We start from the raw sequence: 27,453 nt of genomic DNA on the forward strand, positions 1-27,453 counted from the left end.
TATTTAGGCAGCAAGAATCTAAAAATGGCTTATTATAAATGAGTATTAGTTGATTTGGTTTTTTTTGAAAATATGCTAAGATTAATTGTGCAGAAAATACATAACAATAAAGTGGTGGGCATAGGTTGTTTAAAAATATGCTTCTATAAATTAGTAAAAGTTGGAAACACAACATTGAGATTTGAAAGAAAGTGAAAATTAAATACTTTCCCTGTCCATATAGTTGTATCTCATGAATATTTTATTTTAGTCAGTAATGTAATCAATATAGTAAAATATATGTATTTAAATGGATGGTGTATTGCTGCAATCAGACATATTACTGTTGGATTATTTAACTACGTGCTAGGGCCTTTATTTTGAAGGCAGACAAATCCACTTATAAGATTAGAGGTGCGGTGACAAAGTGTTTGGATGCTTATTTGCTCCACAAACATATACAGAATGAAATAAAATGTCTGATGAAAAGCACAGAGATTCCGAGAACGACGACACTGACAGTGACAACGAGTCGGATGGACAGCTTTCATTTTTTGGCACATTAACGAGCATTTTCATTCCTGGTATGTTGCAATATTTTGTTATTACTATTTATTATTAGTACAATCAAGCCAAGATGTTAGGTATAGTCAATTACATTAGCCGCATTTACACCATTTGGAAGGAAGGATACGCATGTAAACGTGTTATTTAACCAACAAACTCCCTTTTTTTGTCTAAAAATGTATCATAAAAACATGTATCAGCATTAAATGTTTTATGTGTGTATAATACTAACTCTAAGATGGTTTAAAAAAGTTTTAAAAAATAAAATAAAAGCCAACTTCCGTCGCAGTCCTACGACGTAGACGGGTGGCCAACGTTAAAAAGAAAAACTAACTTTTTAGATAAGAAATATTGTATAAAAACAATACAATAGAATGTACTTTTAGAAAGTACAACAGTTTTATGAAACAATGTACAATATTTACCTTGGAGAAGGACTTCTGTGGTATTTCCTTTCAGCTGATCTCTGTCAAACACACCATCAGCAACTTTTTCATATTTTCCTTGATAAATGTCCGCCACTTAGATATTATTTGAACATTCTTGGCTGGCCTTAAACTTATTCTGCTTCAGTATGGTGCAGACCAGCAGTGATATGCTCATATTACCAAGTTGATTATACTCTTGGTCATGTTTTTGATGATATATTTCTTTAATTTGATAAATATCATCCAACTAATGCTGGCGAGTAAGACAGGATGTTTTGGGCGGATCTTACGGGGTTCTTTTAGACATTTGCCATTTGCAACAAATGGCGCTGATGCCTAAAAGTAAAATTTGTGCTTGCAACTCAAAGCATAACAAACAATGAGCCGAGAGATAAAACGCTCTTAAGTTGAGATACGACTGTATATAATTATGAATAATATATGTTTTAATAACCTTTATTTCCAATGACCTGGTGGTCACAGAAATCAAACATAGTTAAAACAACAATTTAACCAACAAGCTCCCGGATTTCTGTGTCTAAAAATGTATCATAAAAAATATGTATCAGCATTAAATATGTTTATGTGTGTATAATACTAGCTCTAAGATGGTTAAAAAAGTTTAAAAAAGAGAAAATAAAAGCAGTCACAGTCCTATGACATAGACGTAGGTGTATTTGCGACAAATACACTGGAATTGTATACAAATGTATTTTAAAAAAATTAAATTAAAACAATTATTTACCTAATGTGTGAATCTGAGTGTGAATGTTGTCTGTCTATCTGTGTGGGCCCTGCGATGAGGTGGCGACTTGTCCAGGGTGTACCCCGCCTTCCGCCCGAATGCAGCTGAGATAGGCTCCAGCACCCCCCGCGACCCCAAAAGGGACACGCGGTAGAAAATGGATGGATGTATACAGTGTGGATGTTATCGTAGTTAATAACATTGCACATTTTTTCTGTAATTGAGTTTGGCTGTAAAATGACTTCCTTATCCTGGTTAACGTGTTAAATTATGTATGTTGGGAATGGTATGTCGGCTGGATAGCTTTAATTTTTTGGCACATTAACGAGCATTTTCATTCCTGGTATGTTGCAATATTGTATTATTATTATTAGTACAATCAAGCCAAGATTTGTTAGGTATAGTTAGGCATTTACACCATTTGGAAGGAAGGATACGCATGTAAACGTGTTATTTAACCAACAAGCTCCCGATTTTTTTTTTTGTCTAAAAATGTATCATACAAAATATGTATCAGCATTAAATATGTTTTATGTGTGTATAATACTAACTCTAAGATGGTTTAAAAAAAGTTTTAAAAAAGAGAAAATAAAAGCCAACTTCCGTCGCAGGCCTATGACTTATTGATTTATTGATTGAAACTTTTATTAGTAGATTGCATAGTACAGTACATATTCTGTACAATTGACCACTAAATGGTAACACCCGAATAAGTTTTTCAACTTGTTTAAGTCGGGGTCCATGTAAATCAATTCATGTTAACTTAGACCCACTTAGACGGATGGCCAACAAATACACTGGAATTGGAGATGTGCTATTTGGAATTTTCCCTGTATGAAAAAAACATTTGAAAATGAATTTTACCTTTGCAACGTCATTATACTATTGGCTAAGTTGTATATCCATTAGGGCTGTGAATCTTTGGGTGTCCCACGATTCGATTCAATATCGATTCTTGGGTTCACGATTCGATTCAAAATAAATAAAAAAATTCCAATTCAACACGATTCTCGATTCAAAAACGATTTTTTTTCCCGATTCAAAACTATTCTCTATTCATTCAATACATAGGATTTCAGCAGGATCTACCCCAGTCTGCTGACATGCAAGCAGAGTGGTAGATTTTTGTAAAAAGCTTTTATAATTGTAAAGGACAATGTTTTATCAACTGATTGCAAAAATGTAAATTTGTTTTAACTATTAAATGAAGCAAAAATATGACTTATTTTATCTTTGTGAAAATATTGGACACAGTGTGTTGTCAAGCTTATGAGATGCGATGCAAGTGTAAGCCACTGTGACACTATTGTTCTTTTTTTTTATAAATGTCTAATGATAATGTCAATGAGGGATTTTTAATCACTGCTATGTTGAAATTGTAACTAATATTGATACTGTTGTTGATAATATCCATTTTTGTTTCACTACTTTTGGTTTGTTCTGTGTCGTGTTTGTGTCTCCTCTCAATTGCTCTGTTTATTGCAGTTCTGAGTGTTGCTGGGTCGGCTTTGGTTTTGGAATTGGATTGCATTGCATTGTTATGGTATTGCTGTGTATTGTTTTGTTGGATTGATTAATTACAAAAATAAATAATAATAATTATAAAATAATAAAAATAAAAATCGATTTTTTAAAAATGAGAATCGATTCTGAATCGCATAACGTGAGAATCGCGATTCGAATTCGAATCTATTTTTTCCCACACCCCTAATATATATATTATAAGCGTTTTGTATTGTTTGTGTACTGTTTCTGTACTTGTTTTGTTTATTATTTCTTGATTGTATGTCAATATTCATATTATAAATGCATGTTTATTAAAATAAAAAAATACACTGGAATTGTATGCAGTGTAGATGTTATCGTAGTTTAATAACATTGCGCCTTTGCTCTGGAAAAGAGAAAATAAAAGCCAACTTCCGTCGCAGTCCTGTGACGTAGACGGGTGGCCAACATTTCCGACAAAATACACTGGAATTGTGTACAGTGTGGATGTTATTGAAGTCAATAATATTGCGCATTTGCTCTGGAATTGAGTTTGGCTTTAAAATGACTTCTTTATCCCGGTTAACGTGTTAAATTATGTATGTTGGGAATGGTATGTTTTATCAATCTTAGCATAGCATAGTAGCTTGGCTGCATTGCTCAACAGTGTGAGGTAGGGATGTGTCAAAAGGGAGGACATTGACACATTCCCCTCAATGCCAAACCTGCTGAGGTAACGACGGCTTCGATAAGTAGGTTTCCTTCGCACGTTGAGGTGTCTGCGGGCTGTTCGCAACATGTTGAACCTACCGACCCAGTCCTTCCCTGCGCCGAGCTCCCAGCAGCGGGTCGCTCCGTCCGGCCATTCGGGGAGGACCAAGGTAACTATGACACTACCACACAAGCTTTATATGTTATGTTAACTGCGTCTTTATATATGTCTGTCAACGGTGATAAAGGTTGCCTTGAAACCAGGCCACAGTCTCATGGACTGGATTCGGTTCTCCAAAAGTGGGAAAGATCTAACTGGGCTGAGAGGACGGCTGATTGAAGTTACTCAAGAAGAACTACAGAAACACAACACCAGGAACGACTGCTGGACATGTATACGAGGTGGGCCTACTCTCTGATCTATACACACTGATTATACTTGGCATTTTTCTAATCACAATTCTTTCAACCGAAAGTAAAACTTGTGCTGAGAAGGGGGAAAAAAATGTGTCATCTAAAACCAATTTAGTGTTGCTGATCATTTTGTTAATCACAATTTTTTCAACCGAAAGTAAAACTAGTACAAACTTGTATCGAGAAGGGAAAAACAAATGTGTCAACTAAAACAACACATTAGGGATGTGCCAATCGTTCGGCCACCGATCAGTATCGGCTGATTCTCAAGAAAACTTATGTTCATTTATTGTGGGAATGTCAGAGAATAAAATAGTTGTGGTTGAAAACAACAAAAGAAGCAATCACATTCCTTAATATAAACATCCCAATGACACTGCAAACGTGTATTCTTGGAGATCTCCATCAATTTAGTAACGTGTCATCAAAGAGTAAAAATGCATTTCTTTCAATATGCATAATAACAAAAAGGGTAATATTAAAAAAATGGATAGATGTTGATAGTCCAACACATTCTGACTGGTATACACAAGCTATGGAGATATCAGTAAAAAAAAACGGCATTTAGTTTAGATAATAATGAGTCATATATTGGAAAATGGGATCCATTATTTAAATTTGTTTTAACTATTAAATGAACCAAAAATATGACTTATTTTATCTTTCTGGAAAATATTGGACACAGTGTGTTGTCAAGCTTATGAGATGTGATGCAAGTGTAAACTACTGTGACACTATTGTTAATTTTTTATAAATGTCTGTAATGATAATGTCAATGAGGGATTTTTAATCACTGCTATGTTGACATCGTTACTAATATTGATACTGTTGTTGATAATATTCATTTTTGTTTCACTACTTTTAGACTGTTCTGTGTCATGTTTGTGTGTCCTCTCAATTGCTCTGTTTATTGCTATTCTGAATGTTGCTGGGTCGGGTTTGGTTTTGGAAATGGATTGCATTATTATGGTATTGTTGTGTATTGTTTTGTTGGATTGATTAATATAAAAAAAAGAAAACTTATGTGATGCCATCGTCGAATAATGCCTTTTATTGCCGACACGAACGTTGATCTCCTGTATTTCATTTTATTATCCAGGCTGACAAGCTGGCAGCTAATTATAGACTACGTTTACGCTGCAGGCTAAAGTGGGCCAAATCAAATGTTTTCGAAATATGATTTTTTCCAGCTGACTGTTTAGACTGCAAGTAAAATGTGACCTTCTATAAGACTCCAGTATAAACCTGCACTGGCCCCAATGTGGCCCCGATGTCACTTGCATGTCAGTTCGATAAAGGGAACATAAAGGAAGTTGACCGGATTACCTATATGGACAAGGAAGTCGCTACTACTGCAAAATGAAATAAAAGTCGCCACACCTTAAAAATAAGTGTTTAGTTTTTTTTAACGTAAAAATAAATTAAAGTAATATAATGTATGAATTAATATATACATCCATCCATCCATTTTCTACCGCTTGTCCCTTTCGGGGTCGCGGGGTCGGCTGGAGCCTATCTCAGCCGCATTCGGGCGGAAGGCGGGGTACACCATGGACAAGTCGCCACCAGGCCAACACAGACAGACAACATTCACATACTAGCGCCAATTTAGTGTTACCAATCATTTTGTTAATCACAATTTTTTCAACCGAAAGTAAAACTAGTACAAACTTGTATCGAGAAGTGAAAAACAAATGTGTCAACTAAAACAACACATTAGAGATGTGCCAATCGTTCGGCTGATTCTCAAGAAAGCTTATGTGATGCCATCGCCGAATAATGCCTTTTATTGCCGACACAAATGTTGATCTCCTCTGACTGACACTATTTCTTGTTAGTACCCAGTCTGACAAGCTGGCAGCTAATTATAGACTATGTTTACGCTGCAGGCTTAAGTGGCCCAAATCAAATGTTTTCGAAACCTGATTTTTTTCCAGCTAACTGTTTACACTTCAAGTAAAATGTGACCTTCTATATAAAACTCCAGTATAAACCTGCATTGGTCCCAATGTGGCCCCGAAGTGTCCCCGAAGTCACTTGCATGTCAGTTCGATAAAGTGAACATAAGGGAAGTTGACCGGATTAAAAATCTACTCCCAAGTGGGCCAGACTGATAAAATCCCTGAACGATAACTTAAAAGTAAAGACAACTTCAGATTGTTTTCTTTGTTTAAAAATAGATCAAGCACATGCTGAAAATGTACAAATCATAATGTTGTTGGTTTTTTGTTACACTTACATGTTGCGGTTAATAATGTTTATTTGTTGTTATTTATACTTTCTGAATAAATTATGTGATAATGTTCATCAGTCAACTCATTGGTAAAAAAAAAAAAAAGAAAATCAAATTACAGAATGTTATTTATGTAGTTTGCTCATTTTCCTCAACTGGTGCACTAACATCATGTGGTTTATTTTTATTTTTTTACACTTGTAGCATAATCTACAAAAATACCAAGAATTGCTATTGCGACATTTAGTGGACACATTAAGAACAGCGGCTTCTTTCATTCAAAAATTTCGGCTCATTTTTATACTTGGCAAACATATCCCACGGCCCGGATAAAACGTGTTTGCGTACTTTTGACATCCTTGGGTTAGAGTGTCCGCCCTGAGATTGGTAGGTCGTCAGTTCAAACCCCGGCCGAGTCCTACCAAAGACTATAAAATGAGACCCATTACCTCCCTGCTTAGCACTCAGCATCAAGGGTTGGAAGTGGGGGTTAAATCACCAAAATGATTCCCGAGCGTGGCCACTGCTGCTGCTCACTGCAGTGTGTGTGAGTACTTTAATTTTTAAAATGAAATAAAAGTAGCCACAACTTTAAAAATGAGTTTTGTTTTTTTAAACGTGAAAATAAAGTAAAGTAATATAATGCATGAAAGGATATATATAGTGTAATATATTTTGGAGAGTTGTAATCTTTTTATGGCTGTTAAGTAGTGGAAGCACGGACATCAGCCTGGATTTACGTTAGCTTTATTTTTCAACTCACTTACGTAAACAACTTACGCAATGTACGTAATATGTAAGCAAATACGCCATGGTATCAATTTGCTGCTATCGCTATTTCTTCTAAATCAGAATATATGTTCATAGATAAATATACTGTAGCCTATTATTTGCGTACTACTGACTAGTGATGCACCGAAAATTCAGCCGTCGAAAAAAGAATTTGGTCACCGAAACTGGAAGTTGTGATGAAGTATCCACTTCCTCTGGCGGGCTGCGTCTTTCCCTGCGCACATGAATGACATAGCTTGCCCGAAGCTGACGAAAAAGTCATGCACGGGTTGCATTCAGGTCGAAGTGTGTTTAGATTAAAGTCACATTTGAAAAGGTCAAATTCCAATCTGATTTAGACTACCTGCTGATGGGGCCTGAATCTGATGCGAAAAGATCAGATTTGAAGCATTTTGGAGCGTTTAGAGTTGCAAAAAAAAGCCGATCTGTCACTTTAGGGCAAAACAATCAGATTTGGTGTGCAGTGTAAACGGGATCTATGTGTTTCCATACACAGTGTGGCGCAGCTCCCCTAAGCTACTAAAAATAATCATCTCCGTACTGCACGGCAAAACAGGGGTTATGATACGAAGGTCCTGGGTTTGATCCTGGGCCCAGGATCTTTCTGTGTGGAGTTTGCATGTTCTCCCCGTGACTGCGTGGGTTTCCTCTGGGTATTCCGGCTTCCTCCCCCCTCCAAAGACATGCACCTGGGGATAGGTTGATTGGCAACACTAAATTGTCCCTAGTGTGTGAATGATGTCTGTCTATCTGTTGGCCCTGCGATGAGGTGGCGACTTGTCCACGGTGTACCCCGCCTACCGCCCGAATGCCGCTGAGATAGGCTCCAGCACCCCCCGCGACCCAAAAGGGACAAGCGGCAGAAAATGGCAATTTGTTTTAAAAAGCCTTCAATTGAAGTTCAATCTTCATTGTAAGAAACAAAAGCTTAAAATTGTTAAGATAATTTCATTTTGGGTTCATTTACACACAAGACTTAAAAAGTAAAAACAACAAAACTAAGAACAAAGCATTTGAAAAATTTGACTTAAAAACAAACCTAAAAACATTCTTTGTAGAAATGGCAACATTGACGTCAATCCTTTTGCTGAAGGAGAGGGAAATGCAGCAGAATTCAATTAAAATGTCATCAGAATTCATCGAACTAACATGGCGTGTTACATGTGAAGGTTTGGTGTATAATGTCAGCCCTTACATGGACTACCACCCTGGGGGAGAAGATGAGTTGATGAAGGCAGCGGGCATAGATGGCACTGACCTTTTTGACCAGGTATGTACAATGAATAATTTTAAGCTGTGGTGTGCTGTTAGGGCCAGCAAGGCCCTCTTTGCTATCTTTAACACAAATCATCATTTACAACTTAAATTCTAGTATTGGTCCCTAAATTTGTATTGATTTATTTTCAACAGTCTATTATGTTCATTTTGTAAATAGTCTCTTGGATGCACTGCTTCCAGTACGCATATGTGTCCAATCAAATGTCTGCTTCTATGTGTCAGAGGAATCTGAGCAGAGCCTTCAGAATCAGTATTGCTGGCCCGATATCACTTACCGTATTTTTCAGACTGTAAGTCGCAGTTTTTTTAATAGTTTGGCCGGGGGTGCGACTTATACTCAGGAGCGAGTTATGTGTGAAATTATTAACACATTACCGCAAAATATCAAATATTATTTAGCTCATTCACGTAAGAGACTAGACTTATAAGATTTCATGGGATTTAGCGATTAGGAGTGACAGATTGTTTGGTAAATGTATAGCATGTTCTATATGTTATAGTTATTTGAATGACTTACCATAATATGTTACGTTAACATACCAGGCACGTTCTCAGTTGGTTATTTATGCCTCATATAACGTACACTTATTCAGCCTGTTGTTCACTATTCTTATTTATTTTAAATTGCCTTTCAAATGTCTATTCTTGGTGTTGGGTTTTATCGAATACATTTCCCCAAAAAATGCGACTTATACTCCAGTGCGACTTATACATGTTTTTTTTCCTTCTTTATTATGCATTTTCGACAGGTGCGACTTATACTCCGGAAAATACGGTATACTATATTGGCAGTGGGGCTATTTCTTTAAACAATCATGTTTCAGATTCGCCTCACAGGGCCAGCCAGCGGGCATACAGAAACGTCAGCATTTTTAAGTTCGATAAACTGAATAGTCTGTAGCAAACAGCACATAATACATTTTAAATAAGCAGCATCCTGATATATTTTATTTTATTAAAAAAACAGTTTTTCTCACATTTTTATATAAATATTGATTCTGAACTGCTGCAGAGAATGCTGAGTTTATTAAGTTTGGAGTTGTCATGACGGAGCTCTTAACTCAAAGCACTTGTATCTCTAACAACTCACATTGAAGTTCATTTAAATCAATTTAGTTAGTGGTTGCCCCTCAAAAAACAGCAACAATTTATCATGTAACATGCCTTTTTAAAAAAGAAAAACAAACTTTTAGATAAGAAATATTGTAGAAAAACAATACAATAGAATGTTCTTCTGGCAAGTACAAAAGTTTTATGAAACAATGTACAATATTTACCTTGGAGAATGGACTTCTATGGTATCTCCTTTCAGCTGCTCTCTGTCAAACACACCATCAGCAACTTTTTCATATTTTCATTGATAAATGTCCGCCACTTAGATATTATTTGAATATTCTTGGCTGGGCTTAGACTCATTCTGCTTCAGTATGCTGCAGACTAGCAGTGATATGCTCATATTACCAAGTTGACTACATGCTTGGTCATGTTTTTGATCATTTATTTCTTTAATTTGATAAATTTCATCCAACTAATGCTAGCATGTAAGACAAGATGTTTTGGGAGGGTCTTATGGGGTTCTTTTAGACATTTGCCATTGCAACTAATGGCGCTGATGCCTAAAAGTAACATTTTTGCTTGCAACTTAAAGCATAAAAATGAGCAGAGAGACAGCTCTTACCTCAAAAGTCTCTTAAGTTGAAGTACCACTGTATATAATTATGAATAATATACGTTTTAATAACCTTTATTTCCAGTGACCTGGTGGTCACAGAAAACAGACATAGTTAAAACAAAACATTGTCAGAATAAACAGGTCAAATGCAGTATAGAGTAGCTTTAACACAGAAAAATGAAGTTTAAAATATAAAGAAAAGGATGAACCAAGTGTGGGGTGTGATCGTGAGTTAGTCTGAAGTCTAAATGGGTGTGTTTTGAATCATGGCTTGAAGGCGGGTAAATAATATTGTTGGGATGCCTTGTGGGAGTGAATTGTAGAGTGGAGGGGTAGAGTGGTTGAAAGCCTGAATCTCATGGTAGAGAGGCATGCGGGGGGAGTGAAGAGGAGGGAAAAGCACAATTTTGAGGTTGGGGGTGTATAATTGATGCAGGTAATTTGGGTTTTGGACCACTTTTTATGGAGCGATATTTGCAGTACGCCACAGAGGAGTGCATATTATTCATGCTTCCGTGATACTTCAAGTATGAATGTGCTGTCATGTGGGAACAGGACACCCTTATTGTGTCGGTTTTCTACTCCACATGCACCCCTACTGTGTTGCCTCTAACATTTTTCAGACAAATACACCACATGGTGGCACTGTTTACTAATGCCACACAATTTGATCCCAAAAGTCTAAAAGAATCCAGAATTATTATTAATATGGGGTGCACACCTTTAGGAACTGATAAATCATATGGGGTACCACAAGTGTTATTTACAGTCATGACTGGAAAGTGTGTTCAATTGTAGAAGCTCCACTCTTGAGAGAAACACACACTGTTGTTGATTAGTGCAGATTTGTAGAGGCTCTACAAAGTGAAGTTTAAATGTGTTTGTTCACAGGTCCATCGCTGGGTAAACTATGAGTCCATGTTGAAAGAGTGCCTGGTGGGCAGGATGGCCACTAAGCCCACCGCTACTTTTAAAGGTACTTTTCCTGCATTCATTCTGGAGTTCATTCACTTACAGAGTTTCTGTCTTTTGTCTGCACGCAGCACAAACAGTTTGGTACCATCTCTGAACTGCCCTTTAAAACGACTCTGCGGGCTTAAGTTGAACCATCATCATGACAATTTGTCATTTTCAGAAGACTTTCTATACGGAGCAGATTTAGGTTGAGAGCATGCTAACACATTAACACAGTTGGACAAGATTCCGCAGGAGTGAAAGTACAGAAGCTGATACAAATAATACCAGAAGAAATTAACACATTTAAAGAGATGGTTTGACAAAAACAGGCTATCCTTGAATCTCTGTAAAACTAAAACAGTGCTATTCAGTGACAGTAGAAGATAAAGTTAAACACAAATACATATGGATGGAATATAAATTGAAAGGGTAAAATAAATTACAGTTTTGGGAGTAATAATAGATGGCAAGAAATACTTCAATAATGAACAAAGCAATATGTTCTGGACCAAAAATCTCTTCATATTCTCCACTGCTCGCTAGTGTTACCATATCTGAGTTATTGTGCAGAAATATGGGGAAATAACTACAATAATAATAATACACAAACCCTTTTTTATTGAATCCAAGATATTGAAATTCAATGATTTAGTACATTTGAAAACAGCTCAAATTATGCACGAAGCAAACTACATCCTGCTACCAAGCATGTACACCAATTCTTCTCAACCGAAGAGGAGAAATATAACCTTTGAGAAAAATTGTATTTAAAACATTTGTATGCATGTGCAACACTTTAAGACCTTTTGCAAATCAGTATGTAAAATGAAATTATGGAATGGATTAAGTAAAGAAGTCAAAGTATTAATATGATCCAGTCTAAGAAACTGTTCTAACTGAAAGTGTTTACAAAGTACAAAGATGAATCATGATCATCGTTTAAAACCCCATTGAAAATTAGGTCGTCTTAATTATTTCATTATGTGAATTATAACTTATTTAATTATTTCTTTAAGAGAAGGGCTATATTATTTTACTCATTGATTTAAGTAGTGTTGCAAAAAATGAGAACAGGAAGTGAACACATATGTAGGATTAGATAAGATCTGCTTTTCTTCTACTCCTTTTTGGACATGTTGTAAAGAAAAAGAAAAATAGGTGAAAGAAGTGTCATTGTAATTGTATGCATGTTTGAAATAAACTCAAACCAGCCAACCTACCAATGTTTGGCCGTAGGATAACTGGGAAAATTGGGAAAAAATGTTGTTGAACACAAAAAGTAGGGCGCATCAAAACTAAGTTACTACTGTATGATAAATAGACATTAGGTGCTTAAAAAGTGCAATGCATTAATGAACTGATTTGGATATTTATTTTTGTCAAAAAATAAGTTGAACACAATAATAATTTAATCCAAGGCATTTTGTACTTGTAATGTACAGTAGGTTTTTTTCTCTCTCTCCAGGCATTGTCCCACCACCTCCACCAGTCTTCAACCCCACTACACCAGTGACCGCTCTGACAGTCAAAGACTCAAGCCCTCGGTATAAAATCATTTTACAACAATGATAAATTCAAATGTAATGACCACGTCAGCTGACTTCATCTTCCGTTCCATCTGTGTGTTGTTGACGTAGATATGAATGGTTTCAAACGGAGTCGACGGTCCATCTTATTATTTATGCCAAAAGAAAGGTAACAACTCGTATATACTGTATAGATAAATATATATACTTGCTTATCTGCTGCTCAAATGCAAGGATTATTGTAAATGTGATATGTTTACACAAGTTTCAGTTACTGGTCCTTTGAGGCCAAAATAATAACCAATGGAAATGAGTGGGGGACATCCATGTGATAGACTAAATGTGACTGTGATTTTACCCTCAGATACCCAAATCGTGCTGTACAGTTGTTGACCTCGCTGCTGGTGTACTACGACTGGAAGTGCTACTGGGAAAAATGTCCTACGTGATACATTTATGTGAGTATTATCACTGGTTTAATGCAGAACAACTGCACACGCTGTCCCCACCTCATTGTGGTAAATAAACTCAAGTTAGGAGGAACAAGTATTTGTATTGTAATACAACAGCAATCAACCCAAATAATGGCAATGTTCTACTGCAGTGGTTACTTTCATCAAGTACCACCTCAGGAAAAACTTGACTCTTTATGTACCACCATAATGACCAACATTAAAATACAGTGGCATAAGAGGTCTAAGTATTCATTAAAACAAGGCAGAGGTTTTATTTAACAAGTATATTTATTATTTTTGGCCACTGTAACATTACACACATTTTGAACAGCAACACTGTTTAAATATAACACTGTACTTTAATCAAGTGATTCTTTGGCATAGCACTGGGCGATATACCGAGTTTGTAAGATATGAATTAAGAAAACATCTTAATATCGATATAATTTATTTCATGTTAAAATGACCAAACGCCGCTAATTTGTTGTGTTCCTTGATTCTCGCCCACTTCCCATTCCCTTTCAACACTCCATGGGCTATTAAACCCCTCCCCTTCCTCCTTCCGCTTGCCCTCTCCCACCCACTGCACTGACACACTACAACGACACACAAGCAAATATTCGCTACGTAGCTTAACTACATTTCCCAGTAGCTTGGCAGTAGCTTTGCTACTTTTTAAACAAGAAGCGATTTCTGTAGCTTTTGCTATTTTCAGACCCATGTTGCGGTTAGCTAAGCTACATGCTACAAAAGAAGAGAGAGGGAGAAGAGAAAGAAAGAAGTAGACTAGTGTAACTCCACGGGCAGGGGACAACATATACGGCAAAATCAATAATGATTGGTTGGTTTACGTATAAGAACATCCATGATTGGTTGGTTGGTTTACTATGATGAGTCACGATTGTTTTACATGTAACCAGGAAGGGAAATCACAACAGACATCCCAAATGACGACGAGAGAGTAGGAGAAGAGAAGAGGGAATATTCAAGCGGTCGATTTATATATTAAAAACAAACTAGTGTAAGCTGGCAGACGGATTCTCTTCCTTAGATTTTTCTTTTAGCGATGTAGACGTCCAGGAAACCCACAATGCGTCTACTTGGCCACATTTGGACACATGTGTCCTCTGGATAAAACAATGGCCAAAACATTCATTTTAGTTGTTTGCCATGTAAGCCCAAATCAAAACTGCTCTCCACATGGGAGACGTGGAACACACATGATTGTGGCAGACATGTGATGACTAAATAGCTATTCTTGTGATTGGTTTCAACATTCACTTTTTGGTGAGTGCTATAGCAGGAGTCCAAAACCACACATGCCCACTGACTGATTGTCCGTTCAGTGTGAGCTTTGAGAATGTCATTGTTTCATATTTTTCGGATTAAAACTAGTAATTAATGATATAAGTGACCACTTACCTGTGTTTCTTACTTATGACTGTCCAATTGATAAAAAGAGGGAGGAAAAAACTCATAGATATGTAAGGAAAAGAACTGAAGAGGCAATAAATAGGTTTAGGAAGGACTTATTTGAAGCAGACTAGAATGAGGTGTATGGGGGAGAAGCAAATGCTGCATATGAGGCTTTTCTTAATATGTATTTATCATTGTATGAAAAGCATTGTCCGAATGTATGGAAACAAAGAGACAGCTACAATAAAAAGCCTTGGATTATAAAGGGACTACAGAATGCTTGTAAAAAGAAAAACAAACTTTATAGAGATTTCATAGAAGTAAGAACAAAGGATGCTGAAACGAAATATAAGGTTTACAAAAACAAATTGATAACAATAATGAGACAAGCAAAAAGAGAATATTATAATAATTTACTAGAAAAAAATAAAAACAATATCAAAGGAACTTGGAATATTCTGAACAAGGTAATAGGAAAAACATCTGGGCCTACAAACCCTCCAAGCCATTTTATCAATGAGGATAAGATGATAACAAATATGAATGAAGTGGCAAACGGATTCAATTCTCTTTTTGTGAATGTTGGACCCAAATTGGCAGAGAGTATTGGAGAACATAAAGATATACAGAGTGGATGGAGAGGGGGAAGCAAAGTGCTACAGTCCATGCTTCTAGGAGATGTTAGTGAAAATGATATTGTATCGGTGGTAACAAAACTGAAAAATAAGACATCAACAGACAGTGATGGTATAGACATGATAATTGTAAAAAAGGACTATTGACTGTATCATCAAACCTCTTTGTTATGTTTTTAATCTTTCTTTTCAAACAGGGACCTTTCCAAATAAAATGAAGGTAGCAAAGGTAATTCCACTCTTGAAAACGGGATTTTCAAGAGTGGATTCACTAATTACAGACCAGTGTCACTGCTGTCACAATTTTCTAAAATAATTGAAAAAATATTTGTAAAAAAATTAGATAGTTTTATTGAAAAGAACATGCTGTTGAGTGAGAGCCAGTATGGATTCCGGACCAATAGATCCACTGCTTCAGCTGTAATGAATATAATTGAGGATATAGCAACAGCAACTGATAATAAGAAATACACTATAGGGGTATTTATCGATCTTAAAAAAGCATTTGATACTATAGCTCATTCTATATTATTGTCCAAGTTGTATTCATTTGGTGTGAGAGGAGTAGTTTTAGACTGGCTAAGAAGTTATTTAGATAATAGACAAGAGTTTGTGGATTTTATGGGTAATACATCTGAACAAATGAGGATTGAATGTTGAATTCCACAAGGTTCGGTTTTGGGACCAAAATTGTTTATTTTATATATTAATGATATATGTGAGGTATCAAAGTTATTGAAATTTGTATTATTTGCGGACGACACCAACTTTTATAGTTTGGGACACGACTTAAAAGCATTATCAAAAATTATTGAACAGGAAATGATTAAACTTAAGAGATGGTTTGATGCCAATAAATTATCATTAAATGTAGAAAAAACAAAGTTCATGATTTTTTGTAAGAGGAAAAGGGAGGAAACGATCAAACTGTCAATAGATGGAATTGATATTGAAAGGGTTTCTGAAATTAGATTTTTAGGAGTGATACTGGATGACGTCTGACATGGAAATCTCATATTGCACATGTACGGAAAAAGATGTCTAAGAGTATCTTTATATTAAATAAGGTAAAATGTGTTAGAATATAGGGCAATGCGCATATTGTATTGTGCACTTATATTGCCATATATCAGCTACTGTGTGGAAGTGTGGGGGAACACATACAAGAGTAACATAAAGGCATTGTATCAACTACAGAAAAGAGCTATAAGGATTATTCATGAAGTAGATTACTTAGAACGCACTAACATATTATTCATTAATTCAGGTTTATTGAAATTACAGGAGCTAGTAAAGTTACAGACATTATGTGTCATGTTTAAGGCTAAAAGCAAAACATTACCAGCAAATTTACAAAAAATGTTTGTCATCACTTCTGAGAATGAAGAGCATGTCATTTCCAACATCAGTATTCAAGGACAACTTTAAAACAAATGTGTATATCAGTGGTGGGGGTTAAACTGTGGAATTCTCTTTACAATGAGATAAAAGATTGTAAAAATATATTCCAATTGAAAAAAATATATAAAGACAGAACAATAAAATCATATGGACAGCCATAAGTGTTTACATTTTGCTTTATATTTATTATTTTACTTATTTTTTGCCTGGTTTTGTATTTGTTTTGTATCATCCCGTGAGGTGTATATTACTTCTTTTGTTTTTTTGTTCGGTTTGTACTTCATGAAGTTTTGCACTTGTGTTTTTTTGTGTGTTTTTTTTGTTGTTGTTTTGTTTTGTTTTCGTTATATTTGGATGTAATTGTTGGTTCATATATCATTAAGTAAGACTATGTATTATGTTGAAGGGGGCAGGAAAATATAAGATTTTTCTTCATCCTGCTCCTTATCAGGCATTGGTGTGTAACGGTGTAACTGAATAATTGTGTTATAATTGTCTATCAAAGATGCACATCAATGAAGGAGATAAATAAAAATGAATGAAAAAAATTAATGAATGAATGAAAAATGGAACTACTCAGAACTTTCCACACTGGCATTAAATATGTTGTTGCCAATCCAATCTGGTGTTATTTAGACAATAATGCCATTCCATTCTGTTTCCATAGAAGCTACTAAGCTGTACACGGACTATTAAGTTATCTTATATTTTCATATATATAATTGTGCCTTGAGAAGATATATTGCAATGGCTGCTGTGAGATACTGTAGTATTGTTCTAATATTGAGTTTTTTGTCATACTGTTTAGGTCTTTTAGAAGCTGTTGATGCAAACATTGCTGGTAAGATATCAACTGTCTATTTCCTTGTTTTGTTTCTTTTTTAATAAGAATTGTAAACACTAGCTATTGTAAACGTGTTTTCCAATAAGTGAATGTATATTTATAGTATTGGCTGAGACACAGAGAAGAGGTAAAGATTAAGTATCATTTAGTCTTTCCTATTCCTACCGGGCATGTTACATTTTGCAAAGCGGAGTCATATTTCGTTCCTTTTATTAAATATCTTAAAGTAGGACTGTAGTGTAACACTAACATTTTGTCAACAGTTCACACTGCCGCCACCGTGGGAAAGATCCAAGTGACCATACACAAGCAGGAAAAAGAAAAATGGCCAAGCCTTGGTCAGCCACTGGAATTCCACAATACATTTTTATGCAAAAAAGAAAGAAGTGAGTTCTACATTTTCAATATACTCGTTTTAATTGTGTTCTATTCCGAGGGGATTCTGTACTTCAGTTACAAGATGCTGTCGATGTTCTCTTGTTTAAGATTGTGTCTTAGTTGAAAGGCGGATCGTGATGTTGGTGTGGTTAAAGATGAATGAGAAAATCCACAAGACCTGTCAACTGTTGAACTTAATGATTGATAAACATGCGGCGCCATTCTTACATTTCATGCTTTGGTAAAGATAACATTATATTTGTTGCTTTGTCTCTTTGTAAGTGAACACAATCATAAACAAACCAAAACAACTGAAACAAATGACAAAAGGCTAATAATACTCATAAGGAATCCAGATCTTTTTTTCCCTTCTTTTTATATATATATACATATATACATATATATATATATATATATATATATATATATATATATATATATATATATATATATATATATATATATATATATATATATATATATATATATATATATATATATATATATATATATATTATATATACTACCGTTCAAAAGTTTGGGGTCACCCAAACAATTTTGTGGAATAGCCTTCATTTCTAAGAACAAGAATAGACTGTCGAGTTTCAGATGACTGTTCTCTTTTTCTGGCCATTTTGAGCGTTTAATTGACCCCACAAATGTGATTCTCCAGAAACTCAATCTGCTCAAAGGAAGGTCAGTTTTGTAGCTTATGTAACGAGCTAAACTGTTTTCAGATGTGTGACCATGATTGCACAAGGGTTTTCTAATCATCAATTAGCCTTCTGAGCCAATGAGCAAACACATTGTACCATTAGAACACTGGAGTGATAGTTGCTGGAAATGGGCCTCTATACACCTATGTAGATATTGCACCAAAAACCAGACATTTGCAGCTAGAATAGTCATTTACCACATTATCAATGTATAGAGTGTATTTCTTTAAAGTTAAGACTAGTTTAAAGTTATCTTCATTGAAAAGTACAGTGCTTTTCCTTCAAAAATAAGGACATTTCATTGTGACCCCAAACTTTTGAACGGTAGTATATATATATATATATATATATATATATATATATATATATATATATATATATATATATATATATATATATATATATATATATATATATATATATATATATATATATATATATATATATATATATATATATATATATATATTCGCACAATATAAACAGTTAAAAAGGTAACATTGTAAAAAAACAGACAAGTAATGACAAATAAGAAATCCATTATATTTATTCATATTGACTCTTCATGATAAGGTTATATAAAAATAATAAGTTGAACAATATGGAATTAAAAAAACAGTTTTGAAAATGTTAACTCCTTTATCTCACCTGCAGCCCTAATGAGTAAACAAGCAGTATTTACTCATCAGCTTCTTCTTTTTTTGCAGCTCTTTTCTATCGGGATTGTGTGTTGGTGTCTCGGACTGAGGTGAATCATAACACACACGTGCTTCAGTTGCAACTTCCTCGTGGGACTGTCATGCAAGTGCCTGTTGGCAAACATGTCTACCTCAAATCCCTCATTCAAGGTACATGAAAAAACGGTTGTCCTTTGCCTAAACTAAATGTATTCAGTGTTCGCTATACATTAATTTATTTGTGATGATCTGCCACAGATACATTTTTGCCAACTCAGCGACTTTGTCGCTATGTTTATCAAGCAGTCAGGTCTCTAGATTTGAGGGTGTAACAATAGATGTATTTGGATTTTTGGGTAGAAAAAAAAGCAGAAATGTTGACTTCTAGTCTTAATTTGCTGGACAGTGAAACCTAAAATATATCCATCATCGCGTCACGGTTACAATACTATTGGAGGCAAGTAAGGGTTGGTACCTTTTTACATTTAAACCAATACTGTACCAAGTCCCAGTATCAGTGTTTAATGATAACAATTTTCAGTACTTTTAGGTGTGTTTAATAATAATGTATCATATTTAACATCTTATTTTCTTACACTTACGAGTCTCATTTGCAAGTACACGTTCATTTCATTCTGTCCTGGTGTGTTGCGGTAGTCAGAAAGTAGTCTTTGCCATTAGGTTGAATGTGTCAGTCCTGTCTTTTGTTGAACCCTACAAATTGTTTACACTTTAAGTACTTTACTTATTACACACTTGCTGTTAATCGTAACTTGCATCTTAGTTGAAGTTTTGATTATACAATTTGGAGGTGTTGGAATAGCCATGTAAAATCGCTAATGCTAATCAGTAGCATGTATATGCCATATCCAATGTATATTCGCATCAAGCTAGCTTCAAAAGTGAAGCATTACTTTAAAAAAAAAAGCTTTCTATGATGGATGCTTGCTTTGTTGTCATGGAAAATGACAACATTACTTTGACACAGTCTGTTATGCATAACGCCTGTTTGCCCGCCAAGGGGCAACTCTGCAACCGGAAGTGACATCATAGGGTAGTGAAATATGGTACTTTGAGTTTAGGTTAATCGGTACCCAGTAGTACTGATGAACTTTGGTTGGTACTTTTAAAAGTACCAAATTTGGTACTCATCCCTAACTGTACAGTGTATATGTTAGAATGATCTATACGGCTTTTATATCAACTTAACACAAATATTTCATGAAAAAATGTGTGTGCACTTGAAGAGTAGAATGAATTGAAATCAATTTTTTTTTATTTTTGCACATGATCTAGAAACGGAGGTAGTGAGACCATACACCCCAATAGACAAGGGGCTTTCCGTTGGACCCGATCCCTCTTCAGAAAACAAACACCTCTACCTCATGATTAAGTTTTATAGTGATGGAGCACTCACTCAACATCTCAACAGCCTGCATGTTGGTAAGCCTCTGCCACCACACATCTGTGTATTCTACGGAAAGACTGTCATGTTTCAGCTACCCTCCATCTGCAGCTTAAGACCTTAAAGGGGTATTTATTATTTAATATCAACTACGCGCTCAACAAGCAAGCAAATCTATATTATGGGACTTGTAAAACTCTTCCATTACTTTAATAATAATGAGCCTCTGTGTGATCAGGTTGAAATGTTGAAGCAATCTATGCTTAACTGAGAAATGCACTGTTACTATGCGGGGTAGTCCCTGGCTAAATTGGGGCCCTAAGTTTGTTTTATACTTTACTATTTGAAACTATTTTTTATTTATTTTTTAATCAAACTCTAATTTGATGTATATTTTGTACTGAAACAAATTCATGGGGAATACATTGTTTATTGTTTTTTTTTAGTGCAAAATAGTAATGCCAATTTTGGTAGTTACCAACATGAATTTTGATACTTTTCAAAATAAAAGGCACCACAAAATGTCATTATTGGCTTTATTTTATCAGAAAATCTTATGATACATTAAACATACGATACTTTAAACATACGTTTCAAAAAACTATTTTAGAACACTGAAATAAAATGGCATTAAATAAGAAGTGAACATACCGGACAACTTCTCTTTTAGTAATAAGGAAGCAAATGGGTTAAAAAGGCTCAGTGTGGCTGCTATGTATGGTATGCAGTAACATATTGTCATTTTCAATTGTTTATTTATAACACTATATACAGTATTTTGTCAAAATTATGAGGGACAGGAAGTAGAAAATGGATAGATGGATGGATTATTAATCTATTTGTTCATTTACTGTTAATATGTGGTTACTTTCTGTTTTATCATGTTCTATCTAAGCTTTTGTTCAAATGTAATAGGCATTTATTTTTCTGTTGTTTGGATACTTTACATTAGTTTTGTGTCATACTACAAATTTGGGTATCTACCAAATATCAAGTAGTTACGTGGTCATACTTAAAGTCCTCTTGTGTCCAGGGATGTATTTCCTGAGTTTAAAAAAATGACAAAATATTTTGTGATGATAAAAAAACATTGACATATTCATTGTAGTATCGACTACAGTATTTACAGCTCTTGTACTTGGTATTGTTAGTCAATATTAGTATAGAGCCACTCATTTGTTTACACTCAGGAGTGCTAGACTGCTATTAACGGTTAGCTATTGTATCCCCCTACGGTGTGTAGTGAAGTTAAAGTTAAAAGTTAAAGTACCAATGATAGTCACACACACACACTAGGTGTGGTGAAATTAGGCTCTGCATTTGCCCAATCACCCTTGATCATCCCCCTGGGAGGTGAGGAGAGCAGTGAGCAGTAGCTGTGGCTGCGCCCGGGAATAATTTTTGGTGATTTAACCCCCAATTCCTACCTACCCTTGATGCTGAGTGTCAAGCAGGGAGGTAATGGGTGCCATTTTTATAGTCTTTTGTATGACTCGGCCGGGGTTTGAACTCACGACCTACCGATCTAACCACAAGGCCCTTCATTGTTTTAGTCACTTCTAAATAGTGCGGTGCATTGTTTCACCTTTATTGTTAGGTTTGAAGCCAAGGGTATGTCCATTCTTCCTCTTCTGTCTCCACGCTTTACCTGCTTTTAAATGCTGTGTGTGTGTGTGTGTTGACTCACATGCGCCTTTGCTCATATTACCAGCATTGTAACCACGGCACGCCATCAGGTGCATGGAAAAAAAAAAAAAAAAAGTACAGGTGTTTTTCCAAAGGCAGTATTAGTACAGATATACTGTAGAACCCTAGTGCAAAGTAACAAATGTAACATATAAAAACATTTATTTTCAGAACTGTGACACGTCTCTGGCCGAGATGTTTACCAGTTCAGCACTAACGCTGCCTGCCACGGTAGACAATGACATGTTCGCACTGGCATAGCAGGGAGGAGCTATGAGTATGTTTATGGTAAAATCTCATATGAAGCTCCCGGTCATTCATAATTTGTTTTATTCAAGCGAAACGGGCCCCTACGCACATCGCTTGATCTGCCTATAAGGAGGGTAGGCATGTTGAAACAAGAATTCAATTGTCAGCAGCAGCCACAATGTGCAGCAAATTCACATAAACAGTGTAATAGTATTTGCGCATGACTATGATTCTCCTCCTGAAGTATGTTTACTGTACTGTGAAAAGTCTGTCTGCCAACAAAGCATTGTATCAGGGTTTTCTGGGGTCATTAAAAAACATTCAAAGTCATTAAATGGATTTTGCAAAAATGAAGGCCTTAGATGGCAAGAAAAAGCATTACATTTAATGTCCAGAGGCATTAAAACAATTTAATGGGGTTTAGACCAACATTCCATTAGCTAATCACAAGTCGACGATTAAAGGCAGGCAACAATTAATGGTGCCACATTACTTTGGCATGACCAACAAAGCAACTTCTGCTGTCACCACGACAACACCACAGCTGGCAGGTGCTGGTACCACTACAGAGGGAAAAAATTAAAGTTTTGTGACCAACCAAAGAGTAACAGTCTATGTAAACTATTGATTATTGTTAAATGCTTACAGTTCTGTCTATACAGACAGTTGTACACTTGTGACTATCAATAATAACTATCTGCAGTAGAACATGGGCATTAAATTAGTTTTAAGTGGTATTAAAAATACATTAGATTAGATTGCTGATACCTGCAGAAACCCTGTGTATGCAAATGATGTATCTATTTGATAAATATCCTAGTCACAGTAAGAGTGGAGCTTATTAAGAGAGATTTACACCCCAACACAGTGCAATTATTTGTATAGTTTACTATCAAATCAAATGTCTGTTTCCATTTTTAGTTTTCTGGTGTTTTGAATAACTTTTTTTGCCGTGCCATTACAGGTGACCATATATCAGTTAGCGGTCCAGAGGGTACCTTCAGTCTCCGCCCCCTTCGTGATGTCACAGTCCTTTACCTTCTAGCAGCAGGCACAGGCCTCACTCCGATGGCTCGTCTCATTCAACTGGCACTGCAGGAGATGAACACTATCAGGTCTGGGGGGAACTCAAGTATTTCAACTATTCATTCATTCTTCAGTTAATTTACTAGATAATACGTCCACAGGAAAGCCCAACTGCTGTTTTTTAACCGACGAGAAGAGGACATCCTGTGGCGAAGGGAATTGGATGAACTGGCCGCTAAGGATGAAAGGTACTGCAGTGTTTGTGTTTGGCAGTACAGTAGATCCCCCACTATTTGCAGATGTAGTTTTCTCTGCAGGGCTGCTATGATTCATCGATTAATTTGATTGGGGGAAAAACTTTGATTTTTGTATTTTTTAGTCCTACTGTTTTTTCCATTATTGTTTTATTGGTCCTGTTCTTATGTGTTTGGCATTAATTGCCGCAGGGACGAAAGAGGAAATTTAGCCACTGACTACAATCTTGAATATTCACACTTGTGTGTTTATTAGGGCTGTCAAAGTTAACGCGACGATAAACGTGTTACCTATAAGTTCCTTTAACGGCAATAATTTAACGTTTTTGACCCTCTGCCCGTTCCATAGTTTGGAGAAATGTGTAATGGCGCCCTGTTAGCGTTGAGCCACAGGCTCGAAAATAGCTAGCAGAACTTTGCAGAGAATGGAGGACCTTATGGACATATCAGAGTCGAAGCCATGGCAAGTCGTTGTACGGACAAAACAAGACAATATCAGATGATGCTGAGCGTGCTTTGCTGCTTGGAGTGAGGAGAAGCTTCACGACCGTGTTTACATGACAGTTAAATGCATTGAAAATATAAAATGTAGATTGTTACTCCAACTGCTTTAGTAAGATGGAATACAAGTTCAGCAGAGAAAATCCAAAGTCACTTTTATCAGAGATTTTCATCAAAACGTGTCAAGTCTTTTCTCATACCAATCACACACGTCTGGTCTAACCCAACAAAACAAAGATTAATCGTCTTACATTACGATCATGCTCGTCTGTTATTCAGTGATATTGCTACCTAAATAAATGTTTTCTGGCAGATTGAAATGAAGTGTATTGTAATGTCAGTGGAGATATGAAGGAAGATCGTCTTTGAACAAACTCCTCCTTTTCTTGGCTACCACTAAGACCAGCTTTAATACTGCATGCAAGCCTCCCAATCGGGTGATTGCAGTTCACTACACAACATTACCATCACTATGGGCTCCCTCCTGACATCCATTTTGTACTGCTTGTCCCTCACGGGGTACCGGGGGTGCTGGAGCCTATCCCAGCTGCACTCTGGCGGGAGGTGGGGTATTCTTTTATAACCTGTTCTGATTGATTGTCTGCAATTACAGAATGTTTGACAGGCTGAATATTAAGTAAGTAGAGAGGGCTAAAACATTGTCATGCAGAGATGTGAAGGCCATTCACTTGTACAACATTTCAAGTTCATGATATCAGAAACAATATCACCTAACATCTTTGACATTCAAAGCATGATCGTAACAATCCACATTGTGTGAAACCGCTATCTAACTTGGAAGTGTAGCTCCTCTCCTCTAAATGCAAGTGCTCCTTAAAGCAGGAACACAATTTCTGTAATTCTACAAAGTAAAAACTATACAAACCAATTCCTTGCAGGGATTTTTTTGTATTCTCTTTAAAGGCATGTATACATCCCTTTTATGTTGAGCAGTTTCAAAAAGCATCATGTTTAAAACATTTCATTAAAGCAAATTAATTGTCCTGTCATGGTATTAAAAATGCATAAACGATCTTCCTAGGGTATACTGACACATTATATTTTGATTTTGAGTTAATTATGAACAAAATGCAACTAACCGCAATAAATGTTTTTAATCGTTTACTGTCCTTGTTTTAAAAAAAAAAAAAGTCAAAGAATCTAGCAGAGGGCACTGTCTGACAAGTTAATCCACTCAACATTTTCCAGCTGCAAGATGCTTTGACAAGACGTGATGTTACTGTAATATTGTGTTTGTTATTGCTTTGTAATTTGTAGAACATTTAAAATATTTTTAATAACAGACTTTTTATAGGGTTTAGATTATACTTTTTTTTTTTTGGGCGCAGCTATTACCCCTGCAAATAGCCAAGGATCTACTGTACTCACACTGCACGGCACCGGACTTAAGTGTGATTCCCCCCCATCCTCTCACTGCGCCATCACTTGATGAATACCACATGTGTTGCCAGGTTCCAGGTGGAGCACATCCTGTCTGAGCCGTGTGACAGCTGGGCAGGCAGGAAGGGCCGTGTGGACGAGGCCGTGATCAACGATTGTCTGGATAGACCGGACGGGTCCAAGTGCTACGTTTGTGTATGTGGGCCCACTGCCTTTACGGAGCTGACAGTTGGGTAAGTCACACTTGACAAATTACTTTAAATTGCTGTCAGAACAACCACCTTTTAAAGGATTTGAAACCCTTTTTAATCCACTCTGCTAGTTGTAAAGGCACTGACATACTTGTATTGAAGTGTTGAGTCAGCAATTCTAATCAAAGGCACATATTGTATATACATCCTTTTTGTTTTGGCCTGTCAGGTTGGTGAAGCAGCAAGGTTTCATGGAAGAGGAGCTTCACATCTTCCAGGGTTGATGTGCACTGCTGCCAACTTGCAGAGACTTGGTGCCTTTAAGTGACAATCAGAGATGGTTAAAATGTATAGCGTATATTTATTTATGTGTGTGTGCGGAAGAAACACAGTTTCTATGCATCGATATAAAACAGCTGACTGACTACAGAGTTGCGTTGGTGCGCTGTTGCATTAGCACAGTCAAGTTAGTGTTTGTCCTACATATTTTACATACATTCTCCTGCCTCTGCTAAACATATTTAATTCCACATTTTATTGGTCACAATTGGGTGAAACGTACATGTAGTTGTGACAGTGTTGTTGCTGATACAACAATGTCAAAAGAGCCTAGGAAAGTTCCTTCTTTTAAGCAACAATGCTGCCTCTTTTTATAGTCAATGCTCCAGATACACCACATGTTGTCTCAACCATCTCATGTGGCTGGATTTGAAGCAAGCAGGCATTATTAGTGGGAACAATCTATTATAAGAGGGAATTATTGTGCAGAAACATCAATATGAAAAAAAAGTATTACAACACATGAACAGGTAAAGTTGTTCCCCTCAACTTCAGTAGGTGTTAATATTTTCTGGTGGACTGACTGAAAAAACTTTACATCAACAGGGGATAACGTTACAACATTTGAGGAACTGTATGTATTCTAAATGATTGTATTTAAAAGAAAAGGACGGAAAAACTTGGACTTCGATTTGGATTATAATTAATTTTAAAGTTAAAAGTTTAACTAAGTACCAAAGACACTAGGTGTGGTGAAATTAGCTCTGGATTTGACCGATCACCCTTGATCACCACCTGGGAGGTGAGGGAAGCAGTGAGCAGCAGCGTTGGCCGTGCCCGGGAATTTAGGAGAGATGCTAGTCTGCTTCCTGACTATTATAAGAACAAGTAACCGATATAATAATATATGTTGAGTGGAAAGGTACACTATTAGAAAATGTAAATACTACTACACAATACAATAAAGTACTGTATTACAATTATAATTACTGAGCAAGTATGCAAACAGGGCATTTAGGATAATTGTAACTAGAGCTGCCCACCATGTGACTCTTTTGTTTTTTTATTGTTAAAAAGTGTGTAATGTTGACCTTTATAGTAAAGTCTTTTTACACAAAGCCTGTTTTCTGCATTTATGCATACATGCACACT

The 27,453-nt window shown here is 35.9% G+C and overlaps 1 protein-coding gene across 1 annotated transcript; it reads left to right on the forward strand.

Moving 5' to 3' along the window:
- The first annotated feature begins 381 nt into the window (after nucleotides 1-381).
- LOC133660344 (cytochrome b5 reductase 4) lies at nucleotides 382-27,413 on the forward strand. The gene is made up of 15 exons (XM_062063757.1): nucleotides 382-4,085; nucleotides 4,164-4,317; nucleotides 8,524-8,624; nucleotides 11,196-11,280; nucleotides 12,727-12,805; nucleotides 12,899-12,956; nucleotides 13,152-13,245; nucleotides 17,503-17,535; nucleotides 17,802-17,924; nucleotides 19,340-19,480; nucleotides 20,606-20,752; nucleotides 23,614-23,764; nucleotides 23,837-23,923; nucleotides 25,903-26,064; nucleotides 26,252-27,413. Exons 1-15 carry the CDS (start codon nucleotides 4,002-4,004, stop codon nucleotides 26,304-26,306), a joined length of 1,554 nt encoding a protein of 517 aa, XP_061919741.1. The 5' UTR covers nucleotides 382-4,001; the 3' UTR covers nucleotides 26,307-27,413.
- Nucleotides 27,414-27,453: the final 40 nt, after the last annotated feature.

The sequence above is a fragment of the Entelurus aequoreus genome, linkage group LG11 (assembly GCF_033978785.1).
Source record: "Entelurus aequoreus isolate RoL-2023_Sb linkage group LG11, RoL_Eaeq_v1.1, whole genome shotgun sequence".
NCBI classification, from domain to species: Eukaryota; Metazoa; Chordata; class Actinopteri; order Syngnathiformes; family Syngnathidae; genus Entelurus; species Entelurus aequoreus.